The sequence below is a fragment of the Falco biarmicus genome, chromosome 1 (assembly GCF_023638135.1).
Source record: "Falco biarmicus isolate bFalBia1 chromosome 1, bFalBia1.pri, whole genome shotgun sequence".
In the NCBI taxonomy this organism is placed as follows: Eukaryota; Metazoa; Chordata; class Aves; order Falconiformes; family Falconidae; genus Falco; species Falco biarmicus.
The window spans coordinates 40,901,630-40,923,338 of NC_079288.1; the positions used below are offsets into that span (position 1 = coordinate 40,901,630).

Genomic DNA, 21,709 nt, shown 5'->3' on the forward strand with positions numbered 1-21,709 from the left:
TGGTGCACATTCTGGCTCCAAAACTGGGTATATATTTTAGTCAAAATGTTAGGCATTATTTACTGTTTCTTGCTATGCAAATATCTTACTTAAAAGTGAGCTTAAAAGACTAGCATGTGACAAAGGCAAGTCTGCACCAGTATTCTGGAACAGAGGAAAGGAATATGAGAAAAGTCACAAAAAAGCCCTCTTCCCTTCTTCTAACCATAGTAGCTATCCCTCTCCCTGAGGGAAGAGGAGCGTATTCACTGGAAATCAGCTAGTTTTCAGTAAAATCCAAGTGACAACAAATGAATATGTAATTCTGATGTGTATTAGCAAACAGATCTAAATGTTAGGATCTGTAGCCCCTTAAATGGACATAAAGTTTTGCTACTTTCACCTGGATTTTTACCATGACTTAGCTAATTCAGACTAAACCCCAAAACTTTACCTCCTAGAGAAAAGATCAGTATATTTCTGTTAATTTATTTTGGTATTACATGCTGTGGAGCTCCTAAGGCATTACACAGAGAATAATATGTATTTGACACATTAATGTAGTTTCTTTTCCACTTGAGACTTCACACTTTTTTTTGAAGATTTGCTACCTTCAAGTCCTCCATCCCAGGTCCCTTAAATGAGAAGCCTATAGTTCATTCCACTATAACATAAGCTTTTTCAAAAACAACATTTTTGAAAGTCAGACTGGATTTCAAGTTGAACACAGAATACAATTTCCACCCACACTGCTCTTTTGGTCCTCTTCTACTGCCATCCTGCCACTCACCCCAAAATCACTCAATATGAACAGCACCTGCTGAAACATAGAGGTCATGCCTTGCAGAACAAGTCTGGCTTTTTGGTTTTATTTAAGGGTGTTTAACATTTAACACTGTATTTTTTTTTCCCCTTTCCATTTCAATATGAGCCAAGGGGAGGGACTTAGAGGGAAAAAAAAATCTGGAGTATTTTGATCTTTGTGGCTTTATATGGACTTCATAAGCTTTGTTTGTTCTACTGCCAGGCTTCCTTTGTGTTTAAATAGATAACAGACCAAGACGACTAATCATTTCCAATAATAAGACCCCACCAAACCCAAAGCATTCCCTTTCTTTTCCAATTAATGCTTGTAAACTCATGCTCCTAGACAGGGCTTGTGACCTAAGCACTTCTGAGTTATTTTTTCCCCCTTTTCAAAAACAATTGCCTGAGGTGCAGACAGGGCTCCGCGCTCTCCAAATTTATGAACGAATCTTGAGAAAAGGCTGTGAGAGCATCTTTGGGAGAAGGTGTAAATACAGTGTGTGAAAGCAGCCCCATGTACCTTTCGAGAAGCAGTGGCACATTAGTGCCACCGTTTACGGGCTTCCCTCCTCTTCGGAGCCTGAAGGCTATTTAAAGGGAGGGAAGAAACAGCAGCTTTCACATGGGACTGTTGCTGTTAGGTAAAATGCATGTTGATTGCTAGTTTGCTAGTGAGAGCTGGTGTCTGCTATCACTATTTTGAGAGACTTTGCATTTGAAGAGAAAACAATTTACCCAATCAAAACCACCTAGATTTTGCTGCTTATTGAGGTAAATAAAGCTGAATGTCTTCAAAAGAGAAGATGAGTTGGATGGATGAATCATGGGTAATCATCAATGCAAGGGGCTTTTTTAAATTAAAAAAAAAAATGTTTTTGCAATGAAAATAACACAGAGTTCAAGATGCCAGGGTGACAGATTTTCCTTTAGCTTCTTAAGATTTTTATCATGCAACCAGCTGTTCAGGACAATGTGTTTGTGCCATCAAAAAGTGGTATGTTAGCCAACAGCAGAAATGGATGCTACTATGATCAGTAGTAGAAAGTGAGAATTATGTGAATTAGTTGTCTGGGTTAATTTCTGTGGAGGCTGATCATTCAGCACATGCTCCCGTAGTCTCTAAGATTGGCTTTCTATGTTAAATATACTCGATTAATACTCCAAGTGGGAAAGCAGAAGATGGACTTATACAAGCTTAATGAATTCCCCTTCCTTAAGACTATCTCATATTACCTCCTTGAAGGGAAAGAAAAGAATAGGACCTTCAGTAGGTCCAGCAGGCTGCATCCTGTATATAATCTCTGGCAAGATGTATGCTTATTTGTTTTATTTCCCAGGTGTATTATTCCTGTGGTGCAGTGGTGGAATCCATGGAAAGAGGCCTGATTTTATCACCAGGTTTTCCAAATAACTACTACCCAGGGACACACTGTGTCTGGCAGTTTTTCATTCCCATGAGAACCCATCTTATCTTGGAGATTTTTGACTTTGACATTTTTGAGAGCTCTAGTGAAAGCCCAACCCCCTGGGATGGCCTTCTAGCACCTGCTAAAACAGGAAATATGGACATGCCTTCTCTTGAGGAAAACCTGGACTTTGCTCTCCACACTACAAAACCTTCTCTCCAGACCTGGATGTCAAAGGTGGTTCAGAACCTGAGTAGCACCAGAGATGACTCAAAGGACCTTGCTAGTCACCTGGACGGACTTCCAGGAACTGCCTCGAAAAAAGATGAAGCCAAACAAGCATCTGAAGAAAACCAGTCGAAGCAGATGAAGGAACCCAAGGCGAGTATCAAGGCTCAACCAGAACTGCCGTTCCCTGTAGCTGGTAGTGCCACAATGTGGAGGCAAAACACCAGTGGCCTGGAAACAGAAGAAGATTTGAAGGGGAAAGTCTTGCTCGCCCACCTAGCTGCTAGTGAGAGAGATGAAGTTACAGTAGAGAGCTGGACTCTTCCCACAACAGTATTGCCCATGGAAATCTCCTCCAGCCCGCAGTCAGCGGTGGATGTCTGTCCCCATGATGTGCTGTATGTTTCTGATCTCATCACATTTTCCTCTCGCTTCTGTGGACCAAATTCACCTTTAAACAAGACCATGGTCTTCGGTTCATCTCTGGAAATGGTTGAGGTTATCATGGAACTGATCACCACCACGGACCGGGGCAGAGGCTTTGCAATGCTCTTCGAATACAAGAACATCTCCGAACCTAACACTGTAGATGCTGTGAGGCAGGAAAGAAAAGAAAATGTGACGATGCTGGCAGTTGTAACAGGGATCGTCTTCCTTGCACTTGCTTTGCTCTCTGCCCTCTGCATAGCTTGCAGGTAAGATGACATGTATCTGAGCCTTTGAAGCGCGTGGTATTATCCATACAGGAAAATGATGGGAAAACAAAGTTATGTTTGCTCTGCTCTGGTCATGCTTGGTGTCCTTTGAATGCAGTGAAGTTTGTTGAACCAGAGGATCAATGCTAGCCACTACTCCTGCCCTGGGCTCCTTAGTTTCCTTTCCTAGTTTGACAGCTCTTGTGCCACCACTTTATTTTCTTTTTCCTGCAGGTATACCTGAGGGGTGAGGACTTTCTCAGGCAGTATTTTGTTTCAATGGCAGTGGTGCCTTTGAACCTCAGTTTTGGGACACTGCCTGGCCAATGGATAAATGCAGACCAGAAAGGTCACCCTTCCCCAAGTGTCCCCAGCTGAGCTGGCAGCCACTGTGGCTTTTCACAGGCATTCCACAGTCTGACTCTAACCATCGCTAATGCTCTGCAGAATAGTAAATAACAACAAAAGTATTACCAGTTAGAATTAAGATTAAGAAATATTTTCCAGTCTGTAGCATGTTTTATCCAGGAGACTGTGCCGACATTTTAATGTCAATGCACTTCATGTGTTAAGCAGTCATCTGCACATCTCTGACTGCTAGGGCAGAGCCATGCTGCAGTACCTGTGACTGTCCCCAAATGTCATCTGAATGTCACAGTCAAGAGAGCTCACAAGCTGGGCTGCTGCTTGCCAGGTCCTGAAGCTAACTGCTTAAATAGCCAAACCCAGCCAGTGACAAAATCATACCTCTCCAGGCAGTTGCTTTTATTTTGTATGTTTCTTTTCTCTATATCTACCAGGAGACAGCTTCTCCACCCCTCAGCATACATTCACATTTTTCTTACAAACTCCTTAGTGAAATTTTTTTGTAGAAAACTATTATTTTTTTCCCCTTCCAACCAATTCAAAACAGAGCCCAAGCTCCCTGGGCTTTTGTCAAAAGAAACTATTTTTCAAATGTTTTGACTTCAATGAAAATATCAGGTAAACCAATGCTGTCCCTTGCAGGGCTCCACTGTGGCGACTGGGTGTTAGTAGTGGCCTTCATTTCCCCGTGGCAGTGTGCAACTGGTCTGTCTGCTCCCCTCCTGCATCCCCTGCCTCAGCTATTGCACATCCTCCAACCCTGAAGGCTGGTTCGGTAGAGGAACTTTGTTTTCCTTGGCCTTTTGGAAGCTGCATTTCTAGCTCTTGATGAATAAATGCAAAATATAGGCCATCACACTGGGTACAAGAGAATGTGGGCAAGGTGGTGAAGCTTAAATATAATCTCTCTTGCAGTATATAGAAATTCCTGCTTTCAGGGTCTGAGCTTTTCATAGCTGTAAGAGTTAAACTTGCATGTGTTACATCTAACTAGCCTTTTTTCTTTTTAAAGAGCTTGCAGAACACTAATTTAGACAACAATTTTTTGCTAGCTCTAAAGGAAAACGTCTGGTGGAAAATGTCTTCCAGATACCAAATACTTTATTTTTATACCCTCGCCAATCTTCAAGAGAGACAGAAACATGCTCCCTGCACTATGGCAGCAGTCTAGGCTGATACACAAATTGAGTAGGCTGTTCTTGCTCCATTACCCCTATTTAATTTCACTGTAACTATCCATGAAGCAGAGTATTATTCAAACCAAAAAGTACACCGGCAATCTGAGATTCTACTAGCTGAAGTTTACTCTGCGCAGCCTGTTTAGAAAGTCAGACCATGCTGCTCACATGCACAGTTTGTCTTTTTGCTTGTCACATGTTTACAAAATAAAGTAATATTCTGCTCTTGCCAACCAACAGAAAAAAAGGAACATATTTTTTCCCCCAATACACATCTTTATGTGCTGGTCACTGTGAACACATCCTACCAGGGGTCCTACGGTGCAGGACCAGGATTACACTCACTCCTCCTTTTTACAGTGGCATTCATGCCTTTTCATTGCTCTGTGAACTTTTTTTTTTTTTTAAAAAAAAAAAAGGAAGACGTACCTCCGTCAACTATCGACTGTGTATAAATGGAGACTATCCCTAGTCCTGTAGCCTCTTGACAGAGCATTACTCTCCTGCTGTATGCCTACATTGCCTGCATGCTATCCCAGGGAGGCCTTGATTACAATACCTTATTTCTTGTCAGACTTGAAGCATTTAAGTGAGATCTGACACATGTGGAAGCCATGCCATGACCTGTGCCAAGTAACCTCACTTGTATTGCACTGGAAGCATCTTTTCCCCCCCTCTTTACTGCACTAACTGCTTTGAGGATATTGGTCTCTGGCCCCAGAACTGCTGGCGCTGGTCGGAGCTTGCCTATACTTCCCAGCTATGGGGTTTTAATACAGCTCAGAAAAAGACTGCAGAGTTTGTTAAGCACATCTAAACTTCTTTTAGTTTGAGCCCACCAAGCTCTATTTTATGCTTCTTGCCCTGAATAGGGGCTTGAAATCACGTGCCAGATGTGTGTTAGCCACAGCCTGTCCTCACCACGGAAAGCATCAGGGTGGTGAGGAGCGGGCTGAGGGGAGAAAGGAAGATGCTTTACCAATGCAGCATGGTCAGAAGTGGGACCAGCTCTCTGAGGCATGGCAAACCTCATCCTGGCTGAAGCGTGCCATTGCAAAGGATGCTAATAGTAACCAATCTCTCAGCCTTGTAAATTTGCCTTCCTTTTCTCTTCGTACTCTATTTGTTTCTCTGGTACCAGGTGTAGCTGTATTCCCTCCCTCCCATTTCTATCTGCTGCTCTTGCTCAGCTAAAAGTAGCAGGCTTTGCCTTGCCAGGGGTAGAAATGGCCTGGGATGGGCTTGGCACCTACTGCCACTCCAATGCACCAAGTCGTCAGCAGTGTCTGCTCAGGCTCATTGCATTCAGCCAGGGCAAAGCTCGCTGGGGAAACTCCAAGTCTCTGCCACACTGCAGCTTTTGTTTGCTGCTTGGGGAGGGAATGAAAGATTCAGTTGTTAGTTGGCCAATAATTCTAATTACTTTTGGCCATGAGGCCTGGCTCAAGTAATGGGGTATTTTTTATTTTCTTTCCCAAGACCCAAGAACAACAGACATGTCCACCTTATTTAATTTTAGTCCTGTCCCATGCAGTCAGACTTTTGCTCGATGGTTGCAACCCATGGATTGCAACTGCATTTTACATCTGCACAGCCTGCCAATGACCTGTTTCCAATTACAACCCCCTCCACGTGCAGCTATTTCATCAAGCTGTCACGTGCTGCCACCTCTCTCCATGCAAGCTGCCCTGCCAGTCACTGCCTGCAGCCCGACCATCACCTGGGGGTGAAGCTCATCCTTTGTCATATAATGCCCTTCTAGAGAATCCTCATCACTTCTGGGCTAAAACCAGACCTCTCCTCTGCCATCCTCACATTAGACACAACCCAGAAACCATTCCCTGCCTGTTCTATCTGTGTCCTCCGTTTCTGTCCCTCTGCATGTCAGGCTGGTTTGGTTGGAAACCCAAGACAGCCAGACCCAGCTGGAGCTGTCTGCCAGGGAGCACAGGATCACCCTCACAAAGCTGCCAACAGACTTGAGTGTTTTTGTTTACTTGAGAAGTTTGAAGCAATATTTTCTAAAAAAAATTACAACTTGTTTTAAATGGTGGAAACTGGTGTGGTTGCATGTTGGCTGTTTTGTACCCGTGAGCTGCACACCAATATGAACCACTGGTCCCCTTGGTGGCAAGGTGCTGCAGCGTGCCACGGGAGAGGCAGTCCAACTACAGAATGAGCTAAAAAAAGACTAAGATCCCCAGTCCTGCAAGCTAGCACATTTCTCCAGGCACTGTGACAGCAGCTCTGAATAGAAGAAAAAAACCCAACCAAACCCTCAAGTTCCCATCAAAATTGTTGGCCAAATCTAGAAACTCTTATCCTTTGCATGTCTTAGTTTTTAACAGTAAATTAAATTGTTCAGTGGAAACCAGATATTCAATACCCAAAGTGTGATGAGGGAAGAAAAAGTTAAAATGGTGATTTCAACCAGTTACCCTTTTTTAATCCTAATTTAAACCTTGGAGGAACAGGACTCTTCCTTCTTGTATTCATGTTTATTCTACCACACTCGCACAGAAAGCATCTTTGCCAGGGGTACCTTACTCTCCCTTCGGTTCATGCTGCCAAACTGCAGCGCGGATTTCAAGGCAGTTGTGGTGTGTCCTATGCAGATATTGTAGAGCACAATGTTTATAAAGAATGACAAGGAAAGGAGCCAAACGAACATAAGGTATCTCAGTTTCTTAATGCAAAACTTGCCCTGTCTATCCATAGCTGTCAGTTGCTGATACTTTTAAAAAGGATCTTTTATCTTTCCAGCTTTGTCCCAGAGAATATGAATATCTTGTAAGTGGGACAGCTGTATACAAGAATCCCAGGAACATATTTTTGTGTTTCTGAGAACTCAAACATTTAAGTCATGCTAAAAGTTCAAATAAACCCCAAAGTGAGACCATCCAGATAACTAAAAAGACTGGGCTGCTAGTGCCTGATGTTCAGTGTGGAAGAAGTATGTGCTAAATTGTGTTTTCTTAGAGAAGAACATTTCCTTTGTGCTTTTTAATCCCTGGGTGGGAATATTTTAAACAAATTTGCTTGTAACATGCCAGTTATTTGAAACAAGAGTATTTCACAGGAATATATCAGATTTGATTAAGTTTTTCTCATGGGTTTTGGCAGGAAAGATCTGGGAGGAGGGGAAGAGATTAAAAAAAATATGAATGCCATGTGGAGAAATCAGGGAATTACAGATGGTCCTCCCGCCATCTACCTGAATACCTTGATCGCCATGCCAATTCATTATTTTGAGGCATGTTTTGTCAGGTCACTCCTGCTGAAATGGTTCTGGTGCCCAATGAGAGCTCCTGGGGTGTGTGGGGGAAGTTGTTACATACACATTTTCCATTCTGAAGAATTTCCTACTCTGTCTGATCTTGCTTGAGATGGCAACACCACTCCTATCTGGGAGCCTTTCCCTGCTTCCCTTTCCTGAACCAGTGCGTTAAGGAAGGGTCTCCCCGACTTTAGCCCCGCGTTCCCCCGAGAAGCCCAGGCAGTGTCAGATGCCACTGTGCCTCCTGGGGTAACAGCGATCTGTCTGGACCGCTTTTGGATTAAATTTGCAAGTGCCAACTCGCTCTCCCCTTTTTCTGTACTCTTCTCTCTATTCACTGGGAATAGCGCTGTGAGTGCATCATGGGGTCTTTTTTCCTCCCTCAATTCCCTTGTCAACCAACAAGCATTTTTTTAAGAGATCCAATGATACGGTGAAGGAATGAAACCCACTGTGCCTGAGAGGGAGCAGACACCGGCTCCTGGCCAGCCTCATCAGGTGGCCTCTGAGACCCCATCCTTAAAAACAAACAGGAATGAAATGGTGACTGAAAACTTGAAATCTTGGCTTCAACACATGACTACAAAAAAAACCCCAAACTTGTACAGAGGAAATTAAATGCCTTAAAACAAGCCAACCCCTCCAACAAGAAGAGGAAAAATGCGAGCCACCAGCACAGATAGTAGGGAGACCAGTAATACGGTTCACATCCTTGCTGGCCAGTACCTTAATGCTCCATGTGTCCCTACACTGTCCCGTGGAGAACTGCTGCACACAAAGACAAAACACACACGCTTCAGTCATCATTGCATTCATTGCCGCCAGCCTTTCTTTGTGACATATTTAAATCTTATTCATCCGAAAGTAAACAACACTAAACAACACTAGTTGTTTCATAACGTCAGTTTTCGTAAAAATGTGAAAAAATGGGTTAAGAACGTGCTTTCACCTCCCTTCAGCCAAGGGGTACATCTGCCCAGCCATCATCTACTCTAGCACTGTCTTTTAATAAAACATTCATACAAACGAACAACATCTGATGCTCTCTCCTTGCTAAATATAACCCAGCACACAATATTGGCTCTGCAGACGAAACATTCTGCCTGACAGGGTAAGGATGGTGCCACTGCCCAGACCAAAGGCAGGATTTTGGTCTTGCTGTTGGGTTACTGCCGTGAGGGAGCAGCCGGCAGGGGGGAGCCTGGGGGGGCTTTGCAGAGGTCTGAACTCTGTTCCTGCTTTTGCAGTGATCATGGGAAGAAGATAGCAGGTTCTTCCCTTCTTCAGCTGACTTCCCACTACATAAGCACGTAATTTTCTCCCCTGGCCTTCAGGCCTTGTTGCCCTGAGCCTTGGCAAGTATTATCAATGCTCCTGCAGGCAGGAGAGCTCACAACCTGCTGGGTGCCCCTTGCAGAATGAGCACAGCTGAGACCTTCCCTTCTGTGGATCTTTGACTCACTCGTGGGCTTGTTGTTGTTGCTGTCTCTCCTTTTCAGGCAGAGAACGTGCCCCAAAAGGAGCTCATCCAACGCATGCAGTGACCAGGAGGTTAGTGCTAATGGCTTCAGCAATTTCTGTTTCTCTCTTTCATATTGGCTGTTGCACTGTTTATCTGACAATGTTTACTGGGGCATGTTCTGAGTTGTAGAACAGGATCCAGAACTCAGCCGCTGATATCAATGAGCTCCAGCTGGTGGTGCCAAGTCGGGAGAATGAAAACAACAACCACTCTGTCAGCCGGGAGCAGGCGGGTAAGCACGGGGCATCAGCAGGAGCACCATCGCAGTAGGTCAGGGCACCCCGTAGCCCTGGGCCAGTTAATCAGATCATTCCTTCCTTGCGGTCCTCATCGCCATCTCACCCATGCACAGCTGGGGAGCCATTTCACAGCAGAGAGCCCTTGTTGTGGGAGCTATCCCTTGTGGCTCTCCCCCCTCGCTGGTAGGGTGATCCCCCTGGCAAGGAGTGGGCAAAAGCACAGCTCCACGACGCTGCCAACAAAAGCTGTCATAGCACATGGCATTGCAGCGACACTGGGTTAGCAGAGCAAATGTGTCAGGTTCAGGCTGCTACAAACAACTTACAAAGCTCCATCAATTGTGGAAGAGCTTCACCTGCCCTGTGCCTGACCTTGCCCAGAAAGGATGGGTTTTATAATGCTTTCATTGGCTTTGGTCAGCTTTGACTCCCAGAGCTAACTTTTTCTGAAGGGTTTTATGGATGGGACTGTTTTAGATGATGTTTACATCACAGTGTGTTTCCAGAACAAGGGAGCCCCAGCCAAGCTGCAGGTGATGTCCCTCACTGCAATTCTGAGTCACAACACGCAAGTCATATCAGTGTCCCTTTTGGCTGGTGGAGGCCAACAGGGAGCTGCTCCACACCATCAGTTTCCCACTAAACCATCAGCCATTACACACAGAGCTCTCACAAGGATCTCTTCGCAAAAGCTCATTCTGTTCTCCCAACCATGACAGTTTCCCATCTCCTCCTTTAGAAAAATCATTGAGCAGGTTGTGGCCAGAGCTCTCCTAGCCTGGACCAGGTGTACAGGCCCTGGGGGGACACACAGGCACACACCCCAGTGGCAGTCCCAGAGCACAAGGCTGCCTGCAGGAGCAGCATCTCTAGGGCTCAAGCAAAAAGCACAGCTCCCAGTATTAATGGAGATGATTAAATACAAATAAGGAAGCAGTTGAACAAATCTGCAAATTTCTGATCTGAAGCACAACTGTGTGTGTTTAGTAGAAGGGATTTCAGTTTGGGTCTGTCTTTACTAGAAAGCAGACCCAAGGGCATTCCTCCCCTTCGGTTTCTTTTCAGAAGCTTGCCATTGCAGGAGAGCAAGCTGTTGGCTTGCTTTGTGTTCTGGCTGGTGCGACAGGACAGCCAAAGCTTACTCTGGTTTGCCTGGGGAGGGTTTTTCATGGAGGAGTTAGGAACAGATGTTTGGGACTCTTGCAAGCAGTCTTCATTGATTTTCCTTTTCCCCCCCTCAGTCACTTCCTACGGAGGCAGCACAGAACGTTCTCCTCAGGACACGGACCCAGATGTGCCCTCCTCCATATCCGCAGTGACCACCGAGACCGGGAGCGATGAGGTGTTCATTATTTCTGCTGGACCTGGGGCCAGTGGCCTGAGCTTTACCACCTATAGATTACAGGTAGGAATGCTCTTCAGCATCTCTAGCAGGCTATGGGACATCCTCTTTGGACAGCACTTGTCACATCTGTCCATTGACACTTACTGCCCCCTTCACCAGAAAGGTTAGTGACTGAGCCAGGTAGTTCTCCTAACACTTGAGCTGCGCTGCCATCGAATGATGTGGGCTGTGATCCCCCAGCTGGTATCTTCCCAGCTTTGGGAAGAGCAAGTGCAGAAGCCCACCTTGGCTCTGCTAGCTGACAATGCAGAGCCTGCCAGCAGGCAGTAGGACTGGCCCTCAGAGACATGGTAACTGGCAAAGGTGACGTTCCATTAAAACCACCATGTGTAGCAATGGGAGGACCTGGGGAACTGGACCTGCTCCTGCCCACTACCACCTGTGCTACAGGGAAGTTACTCGGCCTCTCAACTGGTCAGAAAGTTCATTAACTATTTAACTCACTAGGCTGCTATGAAAATTAACAGTGTATGCTGCAAAAAACCCAAGCACTTCAAGTGAAAGCACCGGTGTCCTTTCCAACACACACAGAAACTGCAGTCAGCTCTTTAAGTTCTCTCTTCAGCTCCATCCCCCCACGCCCCCCGGGCAGCCAGTCATTTAGAAACAGGACAGCTGGGAGGGCTCAGGTCTGGCTGCCCCCCCCACCCCCCACCCCAGCCCGGTACCTGGCCAGGCACATCCATTACATGTTCATGCAAAGGCCTTTTCCAGGTCAGTACTGTCCTCGCCAGTGCCCGCTCTTTTTCCCCTGCAAGAGTAGGAACACATAACCAGTGCAAGGAGCTCAGGTGCCCCAGGACAGGCCATGTAGCACTTCTGGTAACTGTTCCAAAACAGCAGCATTCCATATCCCTGCACTCCACTAGGAAATCAGCCAGGAGGCCAGGCTACTCAGGATTTTTCTACACTAGTGCAAGACATACACTGAGCTTCTCCTCCAGCCAGCCACACGGATTCACAGACAGTTAAAGAAAGAAGGGAAAGCGGTTGTGGTGCCCTTGCCCAAAGGTGTTACCTCCTGTGGCATGGGGCACCCTGGAACACCTGCACTCCTTTTGTCCTTCTTTCCAGTGGAGAGAGCTTCACCTCGTGGCAGTCACATACAAATACAGCTTCTAGGCAGGAGGGAAACTCATTTTCCTTCCTCTTTCTCCCGCTCTAGTCAGAATAAACAAATACACTTAAAAGAAAAGACTTCTATTGTGCCACCCCTTAGGCAAGCAACCTATCAGAGGAGATGTCTGCATATACATAAATAAAACACCATGTTAAAACAGTTCTAAGTGAAGGCAACTCAAAGAATTAAAGTAATTTAGCATATTATTAACTCAGGAGGCATCTCCTTCTTGGTGATGGCTGTACTGCACACACACAAGACAATACTCTCAACCCATCTTCCTAAAGAGCAGAACCCCTAGAAAGGGTGGCAGGGCCTCTTTAAAAGCACTGGGTCCTTCCCCACAGCTGAAGGACCACTGGGTCCTTCCACCCCCATCTCCAAGTTGGGTGGAAATTGAGCACAGCAGGCTAATTACAAACCTGCCCTCCAGCTGATCTCCTCAGGCCACTTGCTGCTCAGGGTGACTGGATGTTAGAAACAAACATGTTTACAGTTTAATTCCTAAATGTGTATTTTTAGGGTCTAAAATGCAGCTGGCCAGAAAGCTCCTGGCTTTAGCCTGAGCCCGCAGAGGGCAGGGTGCGTAGCTCTTGTGGCCAGCACTAGGCCAGGGGATGAGTTGCCCACTGGAGCGTAGCCGCTCTCTTGGCAGGAGCTAATAAGTTATCCTCATGTGAAAAGATGTGTGAAATCCTGAGCCTTTATGGTACAGTAACGCCATCAGACTCACCTCGCCCAAAATGCTTGACTAGACAAAGCAAGCTATAAGGAGCTTTCATTAAAAAAATTATCTGCATTTTTTTGCTGAGAAATGGTGGCTGGTCACTTGGTCCTGTGCTCTTGGGGAGCATGAGCCTCAGCTCTGCTGGGCGGCAGCCAGTGATAAACTGGCTTTTGCTTTTTAGCTTCTAAAAGCCATTTGGAGAAACCGATCGCCCGGTCAAGAACCGAGAGCCAGGAGAGCAAACACACGTGTCTGTGTGTGGGCTAGCGTGAGGCAGTGGAGGGCAGGGTGGCTTTCGGGTGGCTTCTGGGGTGTCCTCCAGGAGGGCCACAGGAGGGTCAAGGCTTTCTAAGTCCTCTTTGGTTTAAGCCATCATTCAGCCTTTGCCTAACTTATGACTATGACCTCTGACCTCTATTCAGAAATTACAAGTTTCAGACGCAAAGGTTTGAGTATTGTCATGGAGGTTTTAGAAACATTTTTTTACCAAAACATTTCCAAAAATCTAGAAAATATATTATTCACCTTCATGGTTACCCCCAGTATATCGATCTCAAAACCAGTGGCTATCTTTTGCACCAGTTTGGAGGTCCTCATAATACTACTAGAATAATAAACCCTAAGGCAGCCTGCAGAGGCTTTTGACGAGAAGACAGCTGGCTTATAAACAAAGATCGTTACTTTAATCAAATCTGAGACTAAGAACTTAATATTGAAACAAATTTACGCAGAGCCTGAAGCTTCGCCTGGCTTCCTACTGAGATTTTTTTTCTGCTGTAGTAGCTAATTTCTTGCCTCTCTGCCCGTTTGTTTCCAATATGACATTTTAACTAAATAGTTTCTTTGATTTGCAGAAACTTGAGAGATTCAGTTTCTCAGAAATAACAAATGACAAGTTTCTGGTTTCTCAGGACTTTTAAATCCAGGACACTGGATTTATTTCAGACTTTTAAGTCTTTAAGGGCTATGGAAACTTTGGGAACGTGGGTTTTGCATTCTTCTCGTGACAACCATATTGGCACAGCTGTAAATTAAAAATATACATCGAGTTGTGGAACAGGAGGCTTATATAAATAACAGGTGAAGTATTAGTAAGAATGAAAGGAGATTCATAGGACAGTCAGGGATCCCTTAACTTTGCAGGCTCTAAACCCACATCTATATTAAGGACAAAATTTGTGATTTTAAATGCAACATCAGAACATATAGTCAGTATGGAAGAGATCTCTAGAAGTCATCTATAGTTCATTCCCATGTTAGGTCAACTCTGCTTGTACACAGGGCTGGTAACAATGGTTTAACATGGGCTCACCTTCCAACCATGCCAAGTTTACACCTGTCTGGATGTCTTGTTCTACTGCTAAAGCACATTTTCCACCTGAAAAGCACTATCTTATGTGAAATGAAAATCTTGGCTCCAATCTGGGTCTCATGCTTCTTGTTCTGTTCACCACAGACACCAAGAACAGATTAGTCCCTTTGTTTTTAATTCTTTTGATTTCCTTAATTTTTCCCTAACATAGGATAAAGAGCACCACTTACTTCAGTCTTCCCTCCTGAATTGTGCATTTTTGAGACTTCGATTCTCTTGTTGCTTGCTTCTGGTTTGCTTTCAGCAAGTCCCATCCCCCTTGAAGTTTTGTTTCCCCAGACAGACACATCTGGACCTTCCAAGAGCCAAGGGGAGTGGAAGAATTATATTTCAGAGTGAGGTTTACTATGATCTGCCAGCTATCTCCAGTAAAACAAAGCTGTAGATATTTGACGTATTTTATTAGTGAGCATGGTGGGACTGTATTTCTTAAGTAACTGAAACTTCCCAGTTCAGCATTAAACCTGGAGCTAGGGAAGCCAGGTAAAGCTTTCATTCAGGGATGCCAGCAGACTTCAGGCAGCATGCTGGAGGAGCAGTGAGGAGCAGCTGCATTCCTGTGTCTTGTCCTGAGAAGACAACCACTGAAGAAACTGGTCTCTTGCACTAACAGTGTATTTTTAAAAGTGTTCTTAAAACCTTTCCACGAAAGATGCTGTAAACGTTCTCTACTCTTCTCAGGACAAAAACCTAAAAAGAAGTGTCACAAGCCCAGCCTCTGTGTCCGAGTGGCTGACCCCTGACTGCATGGCTGCAGGAGCAGACGCTGCTGAGAAGGGGAATGTCCAGCTGGAAAATCACTGTCCCAGACAACGCACGTGGAGTGCCCGCACTTTCCACGACTTCCTGGCTCCGATACCGCAGCTACAGAAAAAATGGTGCAGCTGGACCACCAACAGTCCCTTCACCAAGCTGGTTGATAACAGCGTAAGTCTTGCAAGGCGGGGGAGGACATGGTGGCTCAGGTCTGCACCCAGCACCCAGCTGCCCGCTGGCAGGACATGCTTCCCCCTCAGCCTGTTTCTTTGCCTCTCCAAGTCGCAATGCGATACACGTGTCAGTCCAGCTCGCCTGGTGTGTGGGAAGCTCTTTTGCCTAAATACATTGTCATTTATTCAGGCTTTCCTGAAGTGCTAAGCAGTTGTATTTCCCAGCAGTTAGCACCTGGTTAAGAAATGATCCCTTGTCCAGAAAAAACATTAAAAAGTGCCTTCAGACTAGATTATCTCATTGAGTGCTCTGACAGGTACCTTCCCTTTTTTCCCCTGGTTATGCCTTAAAATTTATTTGAACTGACATATTACTATTGCATTGCGAGGAATCCGTAGGTGTGGGAGGGATACCTAGGTCTCACTGACTGTAATCATCAAACCAACGGCTTGTTACAAAGCTAATAGAAGACGTTTCTTCTTTTTCAAGGAAATAACATAGGTTTTTGCTAAAGAACGCATCTCACCTCTAACATCACCAGGCATTTTAACTTGTAATTCCCTTGGGATCAAAGTCTCTCAGCTGCTTTTCATGGCACGTCTACTAATGCATTATTACTTTGTGCAGGGTTTTCCTGCAGCTGCAAGATCCCAAGGTGTCCCAACCAGAAAGGTAATCTCAGCCACTGAGATAGAGGGAGCATCAGAGACAGTTTATTCTGGTTCATCTGTCAGCAATGCCTCATACCCCCTCAGCTTGTCTGCACAAAGGCAGCGGAAGCTAAGCTCCTGCAATTTGAAGAAATCCAGGTTCGGGAATCCTTATTTTGGATTTTTAGCCAGTTCCCCTGACAGCAAACATGTGAGGTCCTTGGATCCTTCAAGACATCTAGGGGCAGCATCTCCAGTTAACAGCCAAAGCCCCAAAAACCTAGAGAGCTCCAACCCAATGAAAATCAACTTGGTCAACAGTTCAAGAACAAAGGAGCTTATGGTAGAAACAGATAAAAACAAACCGGTTTTTGTTATTTCTGAAGAAGGGGATGATCAGCAGCCTCTGGTCCTAGCAGAACATCTCAGTCAATGCGGAGATCATCTGTCGGAGCAAAATGCTGTGTATGCTCCAGCTGTGCCAGACAAACAGCTGGTGGCTTTGCCTGCCGAGGGGTGCAGTTCTGCCAGCTTCACCTCAAATCTTCCCCTTTGGGCAAAATCCCCTAGTTTATACAAAGCTCACATGAAGGCCCCTAGCTCTTCCAGGGACCAGCAGAGCTCGTCAGCCATAAATGTTAATACTACTGAGACCTCACAGAACTGTGATACTCTAGCTGCTCCTATGCTGTGCCAAGCTTCAGTCCAGTGATGTCCTCAGAAAGACTGAAACATCAGTTCACAAAAACAGAGGCAACAAGGGTGTGACCAGAGCAGAAGCTGTGCCAAGTAGTTGAGCGTGGCAGTCACAGATGGATGCAACTTTCTTAGCAGTGGTCTTTACTTCCCACCCGTTGGGATTGAGATTACGAGGATACATAACACAGCAGAAATACTATCTTCCCTTATGCTTGCTAACCTCATTCTTTTGCATGAAATTCTGTTGTGATTTATACAAGAAAGCATCCTCTGAAATTGTACTTCAGCCTGCAGAAAACCTTTTCTGGCATGAGAAGTGAAATTCATCTGAGATGGTTACGTCACGGCTTATATCTGAAGTGTAAATCCTCTGTCACTGTGCTATCACTCGAGCCTTTCTGTTGGGAGATATGAGTTCAATTCTGTTTATAGCTATGCCTGTACAATCCAAGCCTTACCAAGCCAAGGGTAAGAATTCAATCATGCATGTTTGCATACAGCTTTTTGAACTTTAAGCATTTCATAACTTCTGCACTCTAGCACAAAGTTTACCGAGCATTAGCATCTCTAATATTAAAGACCATGATTATCTCTTATCCTAACTCTTTAGAGAAAGAAGTGTACAGACAAGCTAGGCAACCCAATACAGGATGCTAGTTCTGTAAAGGTCTAATGTAGCTTTGTCTTTGCTAGATCTACATAGGCTTAACACACCCCAGTTCACTACATTTTTAAGTGACTCCTCATGGCAACAGGAGCATGTGTACAAAAACACTGAAATACTAGGAATAGTCTTCAGCACCCAACACTTGGATATTTGCAGCTGCTCTGATCCTCTATCCACCAGCTATTTATTGCTGGTAACGCACATTGACTAGAGAACTATTTCCCTTCCTTTAGCAGGCAAGACTTTGAAGACAAAATTAACTGGGGCAAACTCTGAGTGCTCATTTTCTTTAGAAATCAACTACTAAGTGGCTGTGCCTCCCTGATTACAAATCCAGAGCATTCAATGGAACACTGAACCAAAGGGAAGCCTGCTAGTCCTATTGCCTTTAATAACCCCATTAGTATTTTAATTGCCTCCTGGCTATTTTCCTATCTTTGCAAGAGACTCCTGCATGTTCAGCCCACAACTTAGAATTGTTTTGCTTTCTTAAATGAAAAAAATTCTCTATGAAGCTGTATTTTGCAGATGACACAGCACAATGTTTTAAAGCAATAGTAGGTCACAAAACAGGTGTCAGAAAGAAATCTTCTGTACAAGTCTTCCCCTGTATTAGCTACAGTGTTGCATTAAGTTATCTTAATCCTTCTATATGAACGTATTTAAGTCTGATTCCTGAAATATTTAACTGATTTTTTTATGATTTCACCTGCTATTACAGCTTCCATTTGCCACCTATTAATGTCTGATATGCAACACAAGATTGTAGGTTTTGCCTTCTATTTCGTGTGTGTTTACATGTCTACGTAGACATACAAACCTTGCATCTGGCACCAGTGAAAGCAAAACCACATATGCCCTTTAGCAGTTGACTCAAACACGCACAGCAAACAAGTCTCTGCATTTGTCATTACCAGACCGTGTTGAGTAATTTTGAAGCACAAGAGTCTGGAGCCAAGTTTGTTGTTGGGTTTTTTGTTGTTGTTTTTTTTTTTTTTAAATTAATGCTACATGATTCAAAGGGAAGAGTTAATATATTTATAATTTAAGAAAATATTTGGAAGTCTTTAGTACTCTAATAATAACTTCCACTGCATTAAATTCAGATACTTTGTAATTCAGAGTCAATGTTCTGTTACTTACTACATTGCTGAAGATTTAAGTACTAAAATCTACTTTCGAAAAGTACTTGTGTCCAATTATTGACAATAGCTACATTTGAAGGGCTGGAAAAAGTGGCTTTTTCAATAAAAGCATGTTTAACTATTCATTTCTACAATGTAATGACATTTGTTTTATTTATTTTGCTGAAAGACTAAGTTGTATGGGGATTGCCTCAGAGCCCTAGTACACGGTGTGGTGCACACCAGTACAACCTCCCTAGCAGTCGCTGTGATGGGAAGAGCACTAAAGCTGCTGCATCATTCAGTCAGCAAACCCCAAAGGTTAAATCCCATTTGATTCCTCCTCAGTAACCCACTGAGATAATGAGGTGGTTGTTTACAGACTCCCTCTACCACCTAGCTGTGCAACCAAAGAACAGATTTTTTGAAACCTGTGAAGACTGCTGCCAGAGGCTGATTTCCGTGGGAATCTGCATTTCCTTTCATATATATACTGCTTATCCTAACACCATGCACCTCTTCCAGCATCGCCTGCTGTAGCAGTATATAACCAGTTATACATGCAACACTAAATCAGGTATCATATGTTCAGCACGGACTATATACATATATATGTTGAGAAAGGCCCGCCTCTTGAAGAATACATCCATCTTGAACAGTGCTGCTCCTTCCCAGCAGATGTGCCTGACGCACCAAACTCTTCCAATGTGATGTGTTCTGCCACTAGAAGACCCTGAAGCCCAACGCCAGCCGGTGCGTGCTGCAGGTACACAAAGCGCTCGCTCAGCCCTGAAGAGCCGCGTGTATGACATACAGGAGACTTCAGTTCCTGACCTGTTTGGGGTTTTTTGTTTGTTTGTTTGTTTTGGGGGGTTTTTTGGTGGTGATTTTTTTTTTGGCAGATCACTAAAATTAACTGCTAAAGAGGTATTTGTGTTTTATTTTGTACCTTGAAAGAATTTATGAAGTATTTTCTTCCTCTCACAGCTGAAGGAGCAGTTTTGAAATTCTCCCCCCCCACCTCCCCAGGAACAGAAACAGCTTCTATCCATACTCTTCAAATAACCCATAACACAAATTTCAGAAATTCTGAAAGCTCTGGGTGGAATGAAGTGCTCTAATACTCTCAGCTGTAAATATTGACTAGGATTAGTTTTTAAGTCGTATTACTTATGGCATTTATTTTGTTTCTAGCAGCTATATTACTTGTGAGAGTTATGCTACCACTTTTTAATGACAGAAAACCTCATAACTCATGCATGGGCTTGGGAGTTAGTGTTACCTTTGCAGTAAGGCAGTCAGTTCACCGTGCTATTTTGCATACTGTAACTAAGCAGCAAATGGGATAAGCATGCTAAACACTTGCTGAAGAGGAGGAAAACACTTTCAATCACAATTGCATGGGAAAAAAAAAAAGGTCCAAAAATCTTATGGAGCTAACAAACAGGAGTATTCTTTTCAGTAAATGTGAATTTGAATAACGTTCACTTTTTGAAAATTAATATTGTGGAATACACTAGGCAATCCTTCTAACCAATGTGTTAGGTAGATTGAATAGGACAAAAATATGTGGGCATTCCCTATTTTGTCATCATTGAAACAGAGCTTTAAAATAAAACAGAGCTTTAAAATAATAGCTTGAAGCTATACAAGCTGACAAGAACGCTGTGTGCTAGGTTTCTTACTGTCAGGTAATTAAAATGTTTGAAAACTGAGGCTCAATGGAAAAACAATCCAAATGATTTAACATGCAGCTAATGCATCCTCACTTTGAGGATTCAGAGTAACATTTAGCAGGAAAAATAACTTCTTAGCAGAAACATGAACTGAAATTTCCTTTCAGAAGTCTAACTTTTCTTTATGAGCAATTGTTACAAAGCATCCAGCTCACAATTGTTTGGTGCTTTTTTTTTCCTCCCTCATGAGGAGGGCACATGAGCCATAACAAAACACATTTGACTCAAATAGTCCAGTCAGTTACTAGATTTTATTCTAAACAAGATTAATTTGGATTGGAAAGAAAAAAAAAGAACAAGTCCTAAGCCAACACTTACCTAACGAAAGCAAGCAACTGAAACTTGGCAGCACTGAAAAGAATACCCAACAGAGACCAAATAGGGCTTCAACATATATTCATGGTCTGTCTAGAAATGTCTTTGATGTTAAACCTCCTATGGCACACTTAGCATTTTTTATAATTCATTTCCTATGGAAACTAATGAGCTTAAGGGTGAAATTACCTCATTGAAAGTCAAAATGGTGAAGTGTGAAGAAAAGAAGGATGACCTGAAAAGCAGATTTAGAAGCAATCTTTGCATATTAAGCATTGCTGTGGGAAATAGTATAATTAGTTTTCTTCAGAAGTTATTCCTTGGAATTGTGTAAGTGGTATTTCAGCCTCCAAACATCACGCAGAAAGAATGTTAGATAAAATATGTGGAAAAAATGCAAAATCCCCACACATTCTTTTTAAAAATCAAGAGATCCTTTCCCTATTTCCAGTAACACAGGGCTGTGGGTTTATTTTTAGAGGGCAGACTGTACAAAATAAGGCCCCCTTCCAGCAGAAATTTCTAAGAGGCCGTAAGAAACCAGATTTTCAGAGCATAATTTAGAATTAAGCATTCTCCTCTCAAATACCTAACTCCTTTTACTTGAATCAACTTATTTCCCTAAGCTCTTGCTGTAGGCTAAGCCATCTGCACTACACAGTTGTACTGAAGACTAGAAATTGATACAAAATGGATGGGGTTGCTTTTGCAGAATGAATGAGCTCATGATTGATCTTTGAATATCAAATATCAAGATTTTTCTATTAAATAAGGGAAAACAGTATCAGAGCTTAAACACAAATTATCCTGCACAGTTATGGATTCAAATACTGGAGATACACTGTGGGCTCTCAGATAAACACTTGACTGTTCAGGTTAGTATGCTGTCAGCTATACCAGCTGCAAAAGGCCATACATTGCACTCTTTCTCACAATCATGCTACCACCTTTCTTTATTCTTTACAGAGGAAGTGCTCAAAAGAGCTCATGCTGTGTCAGATCTTATCACTTATCACATACATCCAAAATCAGCAGCTTCCTAAAACTAAATTAGTTACAAGTCATTTGTTGACATAATGGAGGATAAAACACTTAATTCCACCAATGTTAGGTGCAGGGCAAGCCAAAACCATTACAACTTTTGAGGTCTATCAGCTTTATGGCATACAGAAGAACACTGCATTTTCACTTATACATTACATAACTTGAGTCTGAATATCTTTTAAATGACAGCTGGTTTAAGAACAGCAATATAGATTAGCTACAA

At 43.6% G+C, this 21,709-nt stretch overlaps 1 protein-coding gene across 1 annotated transcript in view; it reads left to right on the forward strand.

Annotated features, from left to right (window-relative positions):
• Positions 1 to 16,613, forward strand: part of LOC130143587 (uncharacterized) — a 32,638-nt gene extending 16,025 nt beyond the window's left edge. The window contains exons 2-7 of the mRNA XM_056326332.1: positions 2,124 to 3,115; positions 9,436 to 9,487; positions 9,588 to 9,690; positions 10,939 to 11,102; positions 15,003 to 15,248; positions 15,879 to 16,613. Of these exons, the coding sequence (XP_056182307.1) occupies positions 2,124 to 3,115; positions 9,436 to 9,487; positions 9,588 to 9,690; positions 10,939 to 11,102; positions 15,003 to 15,248; positions 15,879 to 16,613 (2,292 nt within the window). The remainder of the gene's footprint in view (positions 1 to 2,123; positions 3,116 to 9,435; positions 9,488 to 9,587; positions 9,691 to 10,938; positions 11,103 to 15,002; positions 15,249 to 15,878) is intronic.
• The last annotated feature ends 5,096 nt before the right edge of the window (positions 16,614 to 21,709 follow it).